General features: G+C 41.3%; 1 protein-coding gene and 1 long non-coding RNA gene across 2 annotated transcripts; one reads left to right on the top strand and one right to left on the bottom strand.

Moving 5' to 3' along the window:
• The first annotated feature begins 442 nt into the window (after nt 1-442).
• Nucleotides 443-10,761, top strand: LOC143133326 (uncharacterized). Its single transcript, XM_076293110.1, has 9 exons — nt 443-545; nt 5,459-5,569; nt 7,453-7,565; nt 7,650-7,781; nt 8,042-8,235; nt 8,332-8,479; nt 9,806-10,010; nt 10,089-10,337; nt 10,715-10,761. Exons 1-9 carry the CDS (start codon nt 443-445, stop codon nt 10,759-10,761), a joined length of 1,302 nt encoding a protein of 433 aa, XP_076149225.1.
• Nucleotides 10,762-17,009: 6,248 nt separating this feature from the next.
• Nucleotides 17,010-18,429, bottom strand: LOC143133002 (uncharacterized). Its single transcript, XR_012988400.1, has 3 exons — nt 18,343-18,429; nt 17,584-17,768; nt 17,010-17,028 (listed from the first exon to the last, which is right to left on the bottom strand). It is a non-coding gene; the product is annotated as an uncharacterized LOC143133002 (long non-coding RNA).
• Nucleotides 18,430-18,645: the final 216 nt, after the last annotated feature.

Here is an 18,645-nt window from a genome sequence, read left to right on the forward strand (position 1 = left end):
AACATGTCCAACAATGTTCAGACACACTCAACATTAAATATAAATACTTAAATATTCAAACATGTTTAACAATGTTCAGACACACTCAACATTAAATCCATTAACACACACATTTACAGCATTAACATCTTCCATAAGAATATACATGTGGTGAGAATAAACACAACATTTAGCAAACAATTCATTCATTTGTAACTAAAAAGCCATGGCCACACGGTTAATGGTGGCAAACAAACATTTGCTTGAATCAATATTTACTTCAATTTAATAAGAATAGAATCAGGGTCATTCAACACATTAACCAGCAATTTCTACAAAATAACCTTAGATGGCAACTTTAAGAATAAAATGACACATACCTTAAAACACAAAGAGACCGGACAAGGCAAGGTTCAGGTGTTGCACACTGGCATTCAAAATTCCTTCTTCTCTGCCAAGCTATATGGTACCTGCCCCCATCCCCGTCCCTCCCTCCCAGGGTGCCATCTACAGGCCTGGAGATACTCTCCAAGACATTTTCCCTGACAGCAGACTGAATGTGTGCAGTGTGTGCCATGTCATGAGTGTGCAAATACTAAAACATACAAACTTTTACTTGACAATATTAATCATAAGAATTAAAATGTTACCACAGAAACACACAAAACATTTCCCCTCTGGACCCCCAACACATTCAGCAAAGGAAACTCTCAATTGATTTCAGAGAAAGGAAATCAAGGCCCTGACTTAAATCCAACAGTTCTTGAATTTCCCCTTGGGGATCAATAAAGTATCTACAGTAGATAAAGTACAGTAGATAAAGTAGATACACCTATGGTGTTGGTGGTTGCGTCTCTTTAGGAGTCCGCTGTCTTGGTTTGTATAGAAATGGATATAAGTGACACATACACGCAAGACGGTGGAAATACGGGACCGACGGTAATAGGGGGAGTTCCGATATGTTGCTAGTGACAAAATATTAACTTTCAGTGTTTTACGATGTCTTTGTCATGGGGAAGTGTTTTTCCCCATGCATTTATTCTAGGCTACTGCCGTGAGAGAAGCGGGTTCTGTGTTTTGTTCATGTCAGTGACTGACGCGAGAGAAGCGGGGTCTGTGTTGTGTTGATTTATTTTCATTGGGCATACCGTGCCGTGCCGTCCACAGCTCTTCAGTTCAGTTTTTTGAAACAATGAGTGCAGGAAGCGCGTTTGTATGGTTATATTGCTTGACGGGGGGATCCCAAGCAGCTTTCAGCCATAAGGCTACTTTGAGAACATTTCAATTCACCCGACACTAATATTCAAAATGTTGACAACTATTTCGGCATAGCCTATAAAGCAGTTTAATTAAATGGAATGTAGTTGTAAACAAACGAGCTACTTGGTGAGGCTTGGCCTCACAGATGCGCTCGTGCTTTAGATCAGGGGTCCCCAACCTTTTACGTAGCCTACCATGGACCGGTTTGATTCCCATTTTTTTTTTCACGGACCGTGGGGGGGGGGGGGGATATTGGGGGTTCGGGGGTTCCATGTTCCATATGTGTTGTGCATGCATTACTTGAAAAGAACTAGCTCCAGTTATGTATGAACAGTGAAGGTAACGAACTCTTAAAAACGTGAAAAACGTGAACTTGAAGAAGTGAAAATGTAACAATATGAACTATGAAAATTGAACAACTTGAAGCTACATCTATCAAGTGTGAACATGCTTAACAAAATATGGGAACAAAACATGGGAACTAAACATGCATTATGAATATAATCAGTGGGAGCCCTGTGCTTGTTCCCTGCAACAAGACAGTGACACCCTCAGTGTGTTTGAAATGTCCAGTCGATTGCGCAATTTGGTTTTAATTGCAGTCATTGCAGAAAACCCGGCCTCGCATAGATACGTATACGTGGTGGGAAATGGTAGCAACGTTTTCAGCGCTTTTACGGCTATCTCGGGATATTCTGCTTTGGTTTTGATCGATCCAAAAACCCGCCAGAGAGGTTTCCTCATACACACTCTTAAGACCACCGTCATTTGCAATTTCGATCAACTGCTCTTCCTCCTGCGCTGACATGTTAGGACTATTCGGGATATTGACAAATGGGTTGCGGACCCACTCATTGGTTTGCCGTGGAACTTTGGAGGATGGGAAGTAACGCTCAAACTCCATTTGAAAGCGCAACAAGGTAATCGCGCACCAGCTGCAAGAGAAAGGGCCCTGCCTCAGTCTCTCCCAAAACCCCCACTACTGTTTGGAACATATCAAATACACCCCGTCCCCATTCGTCCCCACAAATCAAGCTTGGCTTTAAATGCAGCGACTTTATCTGCCAGTTTAAAGACAGTCGTCATTCTCCCCTGGAGTGACAGGTTGAGGTCATTAAGCAACCCAAATATGCCACAAAAGTAAGCGAGTTTTGACACCCAGTCCTCATCACTAAAATGTGCAGCTAACGGTGACTTTTTTTCTGTAAGAAATCTCTGCAGCGGCTCTCGCAACTTAAACACCCTGGCCAGTGTCTGCTAAAGATGCTTGTTTTTTGATGCTCATTCTAGCAGTTTAGCTAACTTCGTGTGACACTACCGTTCGCCAAGAACTGATCAAGTGAAGTGAGCTGACCTGAGGCTGCGCAGCGCTGAAGGCAATATGTAAAGTGTTGAAGGCGGGACAGACGTAAGAAAATAGACCTGGCAAAATGCAAACATGTGTGCAATCAAACAACTGCATATAGGCCTATGCCATGTAAAAACGTGACATTATTGCGAATTAAATTGAGTTTAGTTTGCATGCATTTTTTTTAAACTCATGTCGTAGGCTACGGCCCGGTTAGGAATGTACCGGCCGCGGCCCGGTGTTTAGATGGCAGGAAAAATCTTCAGCCTATTAACTGACCACCCGATTCACGTTGGCTGGGGGGGAAGGGGGGCCATCAGACATTTGTGACCAGTTAATTCGGCCCTGCCCCCAACAAATCACACCTTCCCACCTCTGACAGCTTAAAAGAACTCACACCTATTCACAAACCTTCGGCATTTTGCCGTGTTTTGAAATCCTATGCCGCTTTCAATAGTGAGGAAGCAATTTTGCATTGTAGGCATAACTAACATGCAATAACGCCACCAACAACAACCAAAACTAGGCTAATCATTGTCAAAATGTAAATTAAATGTAACATTATGTGCATCAAATTAAAATGTTCTCTTTTGCAAACGTAGGCATAGTAACAGAATAATTTAATAATGTTACAAAGATACTACATCAATCCGTATGTTTCATTAGGCTACTAGGCTATTTGTTTTCCCTTACTCATTATTCATTTAGGCTAGGCCTTTTTATTCAGTTATTAATCATCTTCCTTCTCACTACTTGTGTAGCGCACGCATTCTCCGACCTGTCACCTGTCACTCATCATCGGAAGGGAGGTGTTTGGAATCATTCCCGCGTTACAATCGTCAGCCAATCAAGGTGGTCACTTCAGTCAAGCTCGTGCATGAGTAATGACGTCATCTATAGCAACGAAGACTCACTCCTAGTTTAGGAGTTGTCTGAAAGGCTTTGTGAATAACTTTTAAGAGAAAACTCCAAGCTAAAATCTTTTAGTGCGATTTAGGAGTAGCCTACTCCTAGTGGTAAGATAAAAGCCTTTGTGAATAGCCTACGGCCCCAGTTATTCATCATCTTCCGTCCTTGTGTAGCGCACGCATTCTGAGACCTGTCACCTGTCACTCATTATCGTAAGGGAGGTGTTTGGAATCATGCCCGCGTTACAATCATCAGCCAATCAAGGTGGTCACGCTTGCCCATTTACACAAATGAATGGTCGAATATTACTGATGATCATTGTTATTTAAGAACATGCAGTGTGCGTAGGGCACCAAAAACATCTTGCTCGTAAAAAAGCATCATACCGCACATTGTGGCGGGTCTGTTATTTACTGTAGGCTGCGCAAACCACAGGGCAAGCCTGCATTCGAGGCCTTCTGTTGAAGACTTTTATATAAAGCCTGCGCTAACAGTAATCCTCCTGCCCCTGATAGGCCTACCACAGCTGTGGATATGTGTGGAATGTTCAAGTAATAACACAATCCAATGTGTGTCTCAATTGTCCCCCGCTGACCAGACCACCTCACACATTTCTCTAGATTTTGCAACGAATTTACATGACACAATGCCATAAAATATGCCAGTTTTAGGACACAGAATAATGTTTGTAATGATACCAGTTAGGCCTACGTTTAACAGTAACAAGTGTAATGAGCTATTCATTGTCGAAGGTGCATGGTCAAGTGAAATTCTTACTTTGGAAAACAAACATTTGCCGATATCATCGCCGATCATCAGAATATTGCTCTGGACTGCAGGTAACTTGTTAACCCAGTGGTTCTCAAACTTTTATTTAATTCCCCACTTTGATCAAGGGGCATTACTGATGATAGTGGAGATAACGTGTTATCCCGAGGCCTTTGCCAGTCAGCATCTCCGACGGTAGTCTACCCTATTAAAAATAGGCTATACGTTTTCGATGTCCCAAACGGAGAGACATAGGCTACTTTATTGTTTTTAACGATCTCTATGCTACTCACAAAAATGTAGGCATGGGGACATGATGAAGTAGGCTATCCAACTGTCGTGTGTTAAATTATTGTGATTACGAGCCAGTGGTTTTCAAACATGCGTGACTCGGACATCTAACTAAATGCAACAGGCTCATATCGTCCTCGCATTCGCAAAATGAGGACCAGGGTTTTGTCAAATTGCAAATAGCTATTCGTTTTAACGAATTTTTATGATAGTAGCCTATGCTTTTTGTATAGGCTACTATCTTAATCTTGGAATAACGGGAAGGGAAGTGGCGCGTCTGCAGTCAGCCAAATATGAATGTAATTCTGCGGCATAAAGCAGATGTATTTGTTTATTGTACAGAAACAGAAAAATAAAAATGACATGTCAAGCAGTCAACTGACTACATTGCAGTCAAGAAGTAGGGTAAATTAAGACACTGTTTTGATTTGCGTAGTTGCATTGCCCCCAACACTGACAATAACATAGCAGATTTCGATTTTCGCTACCACCGTGTAGTCAAGCCTTAAGCCATACCCAAGTAGCCTTAATGAGGTAATGTTTAATTATGCATGATTTATTTTGTTATTGAATTCGTAGGCTGGGATTCCTCTCGGTAACAATTATGTTTGGTAGCCTCCTGCTTTTTCAGAAGGGGCGGCAGTCAGGCTACTGACAGAGCGATGTACAGTGGCAGAGCGACGCACAGTGGCTGAAAGTGGTACTAAAGCTTCACGCAGCCTTACGCCTCGTAATGCGCGACTGAAGTGGCCATTTGAAAGCGATGCCCACTGTATCTATCTGTTTTGGAAGTTATCTAAAGATCGATCAGGATTTACAAGAGGGACCCCTGGAATCATCAATATCAAAAGACTATCTGTTTGAAAGAATGGGCCAAAATCACACCTGAATGCGACTGATTAGTTTCGTCATACAGGAAATGCATTGAGGCTCTCATTACAAATAAAGGCTTTTCCACAAAGTATTTAAGACATTTCAGTAGGCGTGTTCAATACTTTTTTTCCTGTGGCATTTCACTTTTTTACTCATAACTCTACTTATGGACATTAATGTTTGATTTTTTTAATATGTGTGGATGACCTAGGTTAATACTAATGTTTGGAGAAAATGTAATGCAAATAGCCTCACTGGAAGTATACTTACTGAAAAAAATGTTGATGTATTCAATATTTATTTTCCCCGCTGTATGTAAGTGTGCAGCCAAGTGTGACAATCGTTGATGTGTCTGTCGTGCTGCTGGAGTTTCATGCACTGTATTTTGCCATGGAAAAATCATCCTGTAAAAACCCATCCCACTAACATGCTTGCACACATACAGTACACTTTGAGAGAAATGAGACTATATGGTGCACTTTTATTTATAGTAGGGGGGCCTATGTGTCTAATTTGGGGGCTTGTGGGATTCGCATGTTAATTTTTGGAGAGTAGTATATCTTTGTTCTAGGGGTTCTTAAGAGTTAAAAAAAACATGTCTCCATTTTTTTTGAAGGTTTTGAAGGACCCACATCAAAGGTCAAATTCAGAAAAGGTCAGATTTGGTGTTTTGTCCATAAACCTCACATTGCTGGTATTATAGCATAGGGTTTGGTGCCAAAAAGCAAAGATATTCTACAAGGTAGTGTGAAAAAATGGGCCACATAAACAATATAACATTATAAAACATTTTTAGGCTGATGATCATACGCGTAGATTACGGTGGGGACGGGTGGGATATGTCCCCACCACTATTTATAATTTGAATTTTGTCCCCACCACTTCTAAAAAAGTGCAAATCAATTGCGACCGAAAAAATCCCCACATATGAAATCATCGAGTCTAAACCATGTGATAGGCGCGCACAACGACATCCTCACAGCATGCACACCTGCCTGGATATGTGTGGATCGAGTGTTGCGTGGTTAAGGTTTTTTAACATCCGCACCCACCCGACCCTCCAGTCATGTAATGCCTGCTAGAGTTGACTGTAGCTCGGAATGCAATCGGTTGCCATAGGCTAGTAGGCTATCCTAAAATCCAGCGATAAAACAAAGCATGAACTCGAGGGTCGGTCTGGCCTATATATGTATATTGTAATGTTACAAATATCTAGGCGATATTTGTAACATTTATTTTGTATTTGGCCTGTTATAAAATCATGTAGGCCTATTGAACAATTTAAACACATTGTAAACCCCAAAGTTGGAGACATGCATATAGACATTGCTGCAAATGTAAAACCGGATTACTCTGGAATGGCTAACTGTACAGGGGAGTGCTTTAAACCTTAATTAAAACTTTAAACTTTAATTACACCTTTGTGTTCGGTAAGGTCTTGGGTTCGGAAAGTTCGCGAAGCCAAGATGAATGGGTAGGGAGACTGGCGCAGAAAATATGATTAAATTAAAGCTACTTTTCTCGCGAACCGTTTACCACAACAACTACCAACATCGTTTAAAAGCTAAGAAAAAGCTCTTTCGTGTGATGTCTGTGATGAATAGGGGGGAAGTAGGGGGAAGACAGCGCCTCTGCTTGGTCCGTGTACCTTCTGTTCATTTGATTTTTAAGTTTGAAACGAAAATTGAAAATCGAAAAACGATCTAATATCTGTATTTCTTAAAAACAAAATAGGAAATTCCCTAGTGTTTTTGTTTTGAATATTAAACTTCTTATCCCCACTACCGAAATCCAAAATCCACACAACAATAATGTGAAATCGGCACTTTCCTCAATTTTTCATTTGGCCTTCCCCGCTAGATGAGGCTGAATTTAGGACTAGATTCAGATTGATGTGGAGTTAAGTTTCAAGACTCAGATAGCAACAATGGCCTCCCTTGAAACCTATGAAATGTTTATTAGAGACATGTTTGTAAACAAACTAACGTATGCAGAAATGTCAGCTAGGTTGTCTCAAGTAGGAGCAAGGGGATGTTCCGAAATGAGTGTCCGCAGGTACTGCAAGGACCACAATCTTGTTCGAGGAGTGGTGTCTGACGCGCGCCTTGAATGCGAAATTATCAGATCAATCGATCAGGTAGCCTAGCCTATGTATTTTTTTTAATTATGTGACTATCTGTAGCCTACTTCTGTCTGAGTGCTAATTTAAGTCTCTTTTCAGACAGGGTCAACATATGGCCGAAAACTTATGACCGGCTACTTGTCCGCAGTCAGGGGAGTGGAGGCCGGAGAACGCAGAGTAGGAAAAATTCTGAGAACAATTCACCAGCCCTATCATGAGGCACGAACACATGTAAGTTGGGCTCCTCTGTAAATGCACCCGCAGCTAGCCTATCGTTGCCTGTATTGCGTTGGTAAAGGAGGAGAATATCATAATGGAGAAAGAATCGAGAATGAGCTGTCCTTGCATTGGGGGGTGGACGTGTGATAGGCCTATGTAGTAGCCTATGTAGCTGTTTAAACTGTTATACTACAGCTAAGCCTACCTCCAAAACATAGCCTAATTAATGCATGATTGTCCTTTCAGTGACATGTTTCCCTCTTTCTTCGAAGGGTGCACGCCACCTTAATCCCACTCCCTACTATGCAGCACACATGGGACACAAATTGCACATAGATCAAAACGAGAAGCTTGGAATGTTTGGCGTCACGCATGTCATGGCAATCGATGGGTACAGCAGCAAGATTGTTTCCTATGCAACCATGCCGGTTAAAAACAATCTCGTCATTTATGAGGATGTGTACAGGTTAGTGCCCATCAAAGCTAGGCCTCAGCCACATTCTAGTTACATTGTTGCAATTACTTCACGCCTCTTACTGGTTGATACTATTCTTATCCTTAGACCAGCAGTTCTTCAATATGGGATATGGGACCAGATCAGGGTCGATCATGGCAAAGAGTTCTATTTGACTCTCTACATGCAAGAGATGCTGTCTGCATATAGATTCAACTTAGGAAGGCAGCCATATCTCCAAACTAAGTCAACAAATGTGAGTTATCCATCAAAGGAACACAGTCTATGGACATAATGTACACCTCTTCAGCTTACTTATTCAACCATTCTCACTATTTCAGCCCATTTATGCAGTATCTTACAAACATGAGTACGCATCACATTTTTGCAAATATTCTGTTATGTCTTTTCATGGGACAGCACTATAGAAATGAAACTTTGGTACAACTTAAGATAGTCAGTGTACAGCTTGTATAGCAGTATAGATTTGTTAGTCTCTGAAATTAACTCAACATACAGCAATTAATGTCTAAACAGCTAGCAACAAAATTGAGTACACCTCACAGCGAACAAGGCCAAATTGTGCCCAAACTGTCAATATTTTGTGTGAACACCATTATTATGCACTGCCTTAATCCCTATGGGCTTGAAATTCACCAGAGCTGCACAGGTTTCTACTGGAATCCTCTCCCACTCCTTCATGATGTCGTCACAGAGCTGGTGGATGTGACACCTTGCTCTCCTCCACCTTCTGCTTAAGAATACGACACAGGTGCCCAACTTGCTTCCTCAGCAAAGCAGTTGTCATCTTGGAGGTGTGTTTAGGGTCATTTTCATGTTGTATGCATGCGGCCCAGTTGCCAAAGAGAGGGGATCATTCTCTGCTTAGAATTCATGTTTCCCCTCTATGAACTACAGCACCTAGTGTCCTCTCTTGGGAAACTTAGCCATATGCATGGCATGGCAGTTTTACAACATGATGACCCTAAACACACCTCCACGATGACAACTGCCTTGCTGAGGAAGCTGAAGATAAAGGTTGTGAACTGGCCAAGTACCTTAACCCATTTGAGCACCTGTGGCGCATCCTTAAGCGGAAGGTGGAAGAGAGCAAGATCTCATCCAGATCTCATCCTCTCACATCCACCAGCTCTGTGATGTCATCATGAAAGAGTGGGAGAGGATTCCAGTGAATTTCAAGCCCATAGGGGTTGCGGCAGTGTATAAAAATGGTGCTCGCACAAAATATTGAGTTTGGGCACAATTGGGACATACAGTATTCGCTGTGAGGTGACGGTAATGGCTGTATCTTGAGTTATTTTCAGAGGACAATACATCTATGCTGCTACACAAGTTGCACACTGACTACTTTAAGTTATATTAAAGTTTCATTTCATTTTAGAGTCTCATGAAAAGATATATTTGCAAAAATGTGAGGGGTGTACTCACTTTTGTGAGATACTGTAGACTACTCACTTTTGTGAGATACTGTAGACTAATGTCACCCCTTGTTAGAAAACTATGATGTTTATTTCTAGCAATGATGTACACATTTCATATGATTTCACACATGTTCCCTCAGAATCATACCATTGAGAGAATGTGGCCTGAGGTAAATAACCGGGTTAATTACCCAATAAAGGCAGCTCTGATTCACCTACTGGATCAAGAGATGATTTACATGGATGACAACATCACAAGATACTGTGTTTCAAATCTGACCAGTGAGGTTTGCAAAATTGGAATCGAAAGATTGGCACAAGCCTGGAATGCGCATCGAATTCCTGGTATGTTAGTAATCTGCTTGATCTCATGAAATACATGTAAATGAATTAAAGATAACTTGTAACTGTTAACATTGTCAGGTAAAGGAAAACCAAACAATTTGGCAGCTGGAGATTGTCCCAAGAAGATTGCCCCGGAACTACTGCCACATGCCTCCCAAGCAGCTGATTTTTACCAGCAGGATGTTGGCTCTTCATTAACCAGAACGCCCTGCTTTGCAATGGACCCCTTTTCAACAGACGAGGACAAAATTTTAGCAGAAGACCGTTTTGCTGAATACTGTCCTGACATCACCATTCTGTATGACAGTGTGGTCAACCATGACTATGGTCCCTTTCAAAATGCACTGCTTAGCCTAATAAACATTACACAACACTAGCCAGGGGCCAAATTTGGGCAACCATTGATACCTTCTTGCAGTCTTGTAATTTTCTGAGAGCTGTATGTGTCTACAACACACAAAAACGAACATCTGATACTCTTCCATAGTAGAAAAAAAAAAGATTAACTTTTATCTTGTTCATACCTTTTCTAGTTCAGTATTACAATACTGGGCTTTACCACGTTTGTTGTTTGGTGGTTGCTGTGCCTACTAGAGAAAACTATAAGTAATACAAGAAATGCCTTGGTGTATATAGACACGCAGAAACACATCCTATACTTGTGTAATAAAAATATCTCTATAAAATTCTCATTTGCCTTGCAGATCCTTTGCCAGGGATTGTCATAGAAACACATAATATGGCTTGTTAGAAAGGTGAAGGTCTACTTAATGCAGTAATACCAAATGTGTAACTAAAGCATGGATTACCAAGGTGTTGCTACTGGTTTCTCTTTTGTTCAGAGTTAACACCACCAACTCTTATGTGAATCATGTTAAAACCAATTTGGCTGCAATGTGTAGCCTACATGGTATATCTAATTTGATGCACTATCCATAAGTGTTAACCACTCCCCCATCATGGCAGGAAAGGGAGACAGTAGCCTAATTTGGGTCTAAATCCACAATTCTCAATATCGCCAGGCTCTCTTTCACATAATTAATCAATAAAGCATGAAATGATGAAATGATTTGGCCAGTCATGACATTTAACTTTGTCTCATCATGATAGCCTACTGAAAAAAAACACAGACACACGTTTGACTAAGACCTTCTAATAATTTTTAATGATGAATACTTTGGGTGACAATTGCATTTGCGTAGGCTATTCTGTAAAACTTTAAACATGACATTTTGCCATCAAACATTTAAAATATTGTGCACCTCAAATTCGTCCAAACACCTGTGGAAGACTAGTTTAAACGGCCGTCCTTGGGGGTTCACCAATACAGTACCATACCAGGTACCTCCAAAACGTGAATGAAACCCTATCACTGAAACCCTGAAACATGTCACTGTCTGTGCCATGTTATTCAGCCACAACATGAACATAATTACGCAATTGAAACTAACTGTCACTGAAACCCTGAAACATAATTGCACAGTTATAATGAAGAATAGACTACTGAATATCTGCAAGTACAGAAAGGGCATCACTTAGTCCACAAATTCTGTGGACATGGCTTGCAAAGAAGTCCCCCCTACATTTGGGGCACTGGTCGAGGGGATTCTGCAAGCACTGCTCGACACACGGCTGGCACCCAATCAGAGACTCACAGCAGGAGCTGGCCATTGGATTGGTAATTGGCTCTGAAAGAAATATGTAAAAAGATACAAAGAGTTTAGTATTGCCTTACAATGCATGATCATTACATTGAACAAAACTTGTGAGAGAACAACTGTAGTTCATTTCATTTTTCTATGCAATTGGCATAACTCCTCTGTCATCACAAGGTATTGATTGGAAGAGGAACAAGAAAGTTTGGTACAAGATAACAGGAATAGTGCATCTACCTACCAGCTAGAGCCAACTTAACAGAACACCTTGAAACAAAAACCTAAGCAAGGTGCCCAGTCGCATTGGCTTTTGTTGCTGGGTCACTATTCACATTATGCAGTTTAAATTGTCTTGTTTCTGGCCTATTACTATATCATAAAGCTGGGCTATGGTAGTCTGGGTATACCCATCCTCCTTCCACGTGATTTGATTTCACTCTCCACCAGAGGCTAGCCACCAAGACAAAATGGGCGTCTCAGAATTGAGACCAATCACAAGTGGGAGGCAGGCTATCAATGATCTGATTGGCTGCACTTTTGTACACAGTAACTCACAGAAACATTGATCAACATTTGTTGATCCTGCCTCGAATACGAGGAAATGAACGGCTGCTCCTCAGACCAGGATGGCTAGATATGGTATGAACAGGACAATACTGGAGAATTTCTACCACTGTAGCATGGAGAGCATTCTGACTGGCAGCATCACAGCTTGGTATGGAAACAGCACTGTCCAAATCACTGCAGCACTGCAAAGGGTAGTCAAGTCTGCACAGTGCATCATAGTTACCTTGAGTTACCTTGTATCCAGAGTCTACAATACAAACAATGCTGCCCCCCCACCCAACCCCCCTCCCCCCCACACACACACACATTTTCATTTACTCCTTATAGCTGGGAAGACTTTGAGCACAATTTCATTACTGATAAATACGTTTATGAATACAGGACAATAAAGTACTTGAACTTGAAATTCAAATCTTGAATCTGTAGGTTTCGATAGCTAACGACAATCAAACGTAACGCACTAACATTTGGTATTAGGCTAACCAGCAGCGTTTTAACTATAACCAGAGCCCGTCTGTCTTCTCTGCTAGAACGTTAACGTAGCCTACTAATGGCTCTGGTTCTATTCAACATCAGGTCACTTTCCACAGGTTTATAGAATCAAGCACCTAGAATAGATTATGAATGCAGACTACTTGGTGCTTGATTAGGCTATACTGTGTGAAGGGACCTGATGAAACCCATCATGTGTTTCATTCATGGCACGTCATTGTTGATGGTCATAACGTTATAGCTTCTACCGTTCACATTTAGTTAAAGCTAACAAATAGCCTATGTTACTGTTTTTATTTTACCAAATTTGTAACGTTGTACACCGCTTGATTGTGTATCAAATAGGCCATGACTACGTTTTCATTCTATGCTCCTGATTCTTACGTAGCCTAAGTAAACACTATCACGGTATGCTATCATAGTTCGTCTATTGATGGGTTTCATCAGGTCCCTTTCCACAGGTGTATACAATCAAGCACCTAGATTATGAATGCATTTGGTGCTTGATTATACTCCTGTGGAAAGGGACCTTATGAAAGCCATGAATAGGCTACTGTTAGGACAATTGCAGACATTCCTTGTATTGTTTTGGCATAACTGTTAAACTTGTTTGCTTTTGTCTTTTAGGTTCCAGACCAGTGGTGATGACCATGTATGACATTACAGTACGTGTGTGCCGATCTGTGTGCACACCTGTCAACCATACATCTCTGACAATGTTGCTAGCAACATACTAACATACATTCTTACAAACATGTAATCTGTGTACATACCATTTAACCATACTGAGACTTATCTGAGATCTACACTGAGACATTCTGAGAACTATACGAAGGACTATACTCACTAACTATATGGAACATGTATACCTGTGAATCATATGTCAACCATTCATACCTTTGAATCATTCCTGTGCTGTAACATCTGTGAAACATAGCTGTGCTGTTAGACCTCTCTTTTTAGACCTGAGCTGTGCTGTGTGAAAAATAAGATTCTAACCTAAGTTCTGTCTAAAACTGATCATCTGAAGGGCTGACTCTTTTATTCTTCAGTGTATATATCACCATCAAATTTGACCTAATACCATTAACTGAGGCCTCTAGCTGTTGCTGCCAGTTCAGAGTTACCACTGATAAAGAGATCTGTCTTAGGATAATATGATTGGCATTATCAAGTTCTGTATATATATATATATACATATATATACACACAACTGTGATTTTTACTTCAAGCTTACATTGGTAAGTGTTCATTAGTGTATTCTGAGTATCATTCTGCTGTATTAAAACAAAGAATGTTGATCAATATTGAATTGACCATTTATTTTTACTGACTGTCATATACTCTAAGCTAACATCTAACCAAGTAAGTGGTTTTCAAGAATACTGTAAGACTGTGTAATCTGAATAATCATACTGTAAGTAATATAATGTTATACACAGCAGTTTTTTTGCATTTACATGCAATGGTAATTCCCTGGAATTGCATTTTCTAGTTTGGTATTGTTATTTTGTGTCACTTTTATTGCTACATAGTTTTATTTGCACCCAATTGTTTTCTTTTATATCATTGTACTAACACCCAATTAAAATAAAAGTTCCAAGGGGATGTTTATAATTGTTACGTTTATTCACTTCATGTGTTGTTATAATAAAAACAAATAATTGTGGGGGAAAATACAATAAAAGTGGCTATAAAGAAATAAATCTTAATACAGTTATTGAACAATTATGTTGTCATTGACATTTCAATGTCAAATATAATCTTTAATGTTAAAAAGCAATATTAGCAATTAATGTTAAATGTCAGATTTAGTAGAATTAGACTTATTGCATCTGTTTTTTATTCCTGGCCAAGGTCTTCAGAATAGAGATATGACCTTGACCATGACCTTTTAAGGTCATAAATCACCCAATATGGTCATAACAATATCAGAAATGAATTCCATATACCATAATAAGTCTAAATTGAGGTATTATATGTGTATATACATTCAGAAACAAAAAAGTTGAATTTTCATCATAGCCGAAGGTGGCCATATTGGATTTGACCATTGTGCAATTCGTGGCACTGTGGCAGACAAGCACCTCGGTAATTTTTCATGTCTACGGACCCACTAACTCAGTTCAAGTGATAAATTCCCCCAACACCAAATTGCGAACATGTCTACAGGCCAGGTACTGGATTATGAGGAAAGAAACTCCTCCTCAGTCTGTTTTAGCCATGTGGGAACAGAGACGTCTGCTTGACCTCAGTGGTTAAAACAGTCCATGGCCAGGGAATGAAATGTCCTTTAAAATAGTTTGGGCCCTTGTCCGTACTCTTCTGGTATAGATGTCCTGCAGGGTAGGGAGAGGTGCTCTGATGGTACCTTCGACAGGAAAAGTCTAGTGTCTGTAAAAGAGAAAGAAAGCATATATTACAATTGACCCTGTGCATGAAAATAATTATAGGTGCTCTGAGCAATGTTGCCGTTTCTAAGCTAAAAAAAATTGTCCCATACAGCAAGCGTGACGTCAGACTGCATATCATTCATAAATAAAAACGGACTTTGATGTTAAAAATACAAATCTTTAATAACTGCTATCCCCTCCCCAAGCCCAGCAACACTAAAAAAAAACGTGGTCTCTGTGGGCAGCCCAGGCTCCAAAAACAGCAACAAATACAGCCTGGCCCAACCAGGACCATGACACATAACAAACTGCACCTTTAATGCAAAGTACTCAGCTTGTGTGATGAATAAAAGCAAACCCACAGTAGCAGCCTAGAAGTCAGGTGCAATAGTTAGAAGTAATGCAGATGTATACACCATGTAGGAACAGAAATTTGTCTAGAGATTTTGAGAAATTAAGTTTTAGCCAGCCGTGAGTAGAGTCAGAAATCTCAGAGAGCTTTATTCACGGAATCCGGAGACCTACGTATTGTTGCTAACAAACCCAGTCTGAGGCTCCGCACAAAAGGCACACATCTTATAGAACAATCCTACAGATTACATCTCCAAGTATGGTATGCGTGGAGCTGACCTCTGGGGCTAGATATTTGTTACAACTGTAACGTTACCACACTTTTTATGGCTGTGTCAAGGTTGTAACAAAGGTAGGCTAAATGTTGCTGTTAAGTAAAAAAAATATTTTTCAACTTTACAAAAACTGTTTCAACTTTAATGGAGAATACATGTATCATTCTGTTCTGGTCAAATTGCACAGCAAGTCTATCGTCTTTGTGTAAATTGAGTTTGAAATTAGAAAATAAAAAAGTGTTAACGATTGTGCGGTTCTCCCTAATATCCTTCTTAACACTCTCTGGCAAAGGTGCGTTCGTGACGTCAGACTGCATATCATTCATAAATAAAAACAGACTTTGATGTTATAATTACAAATCTTTAATAACTGCTATCCCCTCCCCAAGCCCAGCAACATCCAGAGAAGTGAATTCACCTCTGCATCTTGGGCAGTTGCCCCCCCCTGCCTGCAGCTGCCATTGGGCCACGCAGGCCCGGCACCCCACCAGGGAGCGGCAGCACAGGCCCAAAACGGGCACGTCCATCTCACCTGGAATGACACAAAAACGAAAGGAGAATACAATGCTTATTGATGTTGTCTTTTGCACTATTGTTTTATATGTTGTGTGTTATAAATCTAACTTGTAAAGTTTGGATTAGGGGGAATCGCATTCGATCTCTGTGTAATTGTGTTGCATGGTCTGATTGACAACAGTATACACACTTTTACTTTGATTTTGATGTCATTGCAAAAATATCTGTGTTTGCTTTAATTGTCGATTGAAAACATGTGGCTTTTGTTTTTACTTACCTCTACAAATAACACACATGAACGTGCCCTTCAGTGCCTGAACTTGGTCCCTGGTGAGGTACCTTTGTTGCTGTGCCCTAGCCACCTCGGCACGGACCATCTCCTCGGTGGTTGACCTTAACCAACAGCATAAGGTGAATGGTCTTTCTTTTGGTTGAGATTGATATCCATCACACATTGTTAAAACTTAAAACGTAAAATTTAAGCAGGCTACAATACAATCTCAATGTTGCTCAATGTGTGCTTTAGGGTGTCTCATTGTTTTAAGAGGTAAGAGGCTGAGCTGGGTATTACACCATTAATGGCTCAATTTTCATCACTGAGCGGCTATGCTTGCTGGTTCGAGCATATCACGTCGGACTTATCACTTCGGACATCGGACATATCACTTTTTTTTAGAGTGTCCTTACCGGCGTCCGGGACGTCTGTGAGGGAAGTCCTCCCCCCTGTAGGCCACCACCTTCCTTGAGCCCCTCCGCCAATACTCCAACCCTAATGGGAACAGACAGAACATGTCAAATTACGTCAAATTCAGTGCTCGAATTATAGGAGCCAGAGGGAAGTCAAAAATCTGAGGGGGTCTCTCATATCTGAAGGTGTCTGTCATTGTAATTTAATCCTAACTTGCTCTTAGCCTCTTCTATGTTCATTGACAAAGCCATACATTATAAGCCCATATAATGCCGCCTACTTCTGATTGTGTCAACTGATCTAGCCTAGCCTATGCCATTCAGAGCTCCGGAAAGTTCACAGATATTTTGAAACACCTGTTAGCAATCTGATGGCGGGATAGTCAATGGATACCCGACAACATTTCAGTGCAAATTCCAAAATTGTTCGTCTATTTATTTCCACGGTTCAACACACGAGACGTCTGAACACCCAGGGTTGCAATGCGCCACTCGCACCTATTGGCTATTTTGTATCGCCTTTAGGCAATGCGCGGGATGTGTCAACGTTTTATGAGATGGAGAGACCCCCTTAAAGACAAAAAGATAATTCGAGCACTGGTCAAATTAACTAAAGAAGCTCGGTATTGATATATACCTTCAGTGCCGGCGGAGGGGATCAGCCTCCTCCCCTGGCCGTCGGCCAGGACGACGCTCCTCGCATCCAGCGCCGCCCTGACCAGGTCCTGGATGCCCTGCACCGTGGCCTGGTCCGCACTGAAGCGGACCGTTAGGCTCGCCTCCTCCCACGCCCCATCCACTAATGTGGCCACCACAACATTCCTATTAAAAATTAAAAAACAAAAACAAAAGACGCGATAGCACACCAACACATACAGACAAACACAACCTTAATAGGCTAGAATTCTCAATGGGTTGGGTCGGCCCGACAAACCCGACGGGACCCGCGGGTTCGGGTCGAAAATATAAGGAAATGACTCGGGTCGGACCTCGGGCTTAATCTTTTCCGCTCACATAAACCGCCATAAACTAAACTTTCCAACGATATGTATATCGAGGGTAGGGCCTATTGCAAAACGTATCGCTAAAATAACCGCGCATCCAAAGTGACATGGTTCTTCCATCATGATATGCAGAAGAGGAGAAATTCACCGTTTTATGGGCTAAATTGTTATGCTATAAATATAAATCTTCACCTAAATAACGTCAGGGTTTAATAGTCAAAAAGTAGCCTATGTTTTACGTCGGGCCGCGGGCCGGGTTCGGGCAGATTCATATAGATGTGTCGGATTAGGCTACATCGGGTCCGGGCTTTAAAAGCCACGGGCCGGGTGAGGTCGGGTTATAATTTTCAGGCCCGTTGAGAACTCTATAATAGGCTACTTAAGTAAATGACCTCGTGTAGGTGGCCGGTGATGGGGAGGGGCGTGGGGGTCTTGGTCCCGGTGCAGGGGCAGCAGCAGGGAGACGGCCAGGGGGGAAGCGGAACTGTGGTGGCCCCGCCTCGGTGGAGGGCCTTCCCTCCACATCAAACTCAGGTCCCACCGTGTCGGTAAAAATCCCATTATATGGGAGGACCAAATTACCACTCTCCCGGTCTTTTAAATAAATAGTTTCAGGGACAAGCTGTTATGAGAAATGAGAGGGCGCCAAGGCGGTGTTATTAATTGTCACCGTCAGATACATGTAAACATATTTT

This window comes from Alosa pseudoharengus, unplaced genomic scaffold, assembly GCF_046254945.1.
Source record: "Alosa pseudoharengus isolate Yale_2024_CS ecotype anadromous, Long Island Sound unplaced genomic scaffold, YU_APseudo_1.1 YU_APseudo_1.1_scf_19, whole genome shotgun sequence".
In the NCBI taxonomy this organism is placed as follows: domain Eukaryota; kingdom Metazoa; phylum Chordata; class Actinopteri; order Clupeiformes; family Clupeidae; genus Alosa; species Alosa pseudoharengus.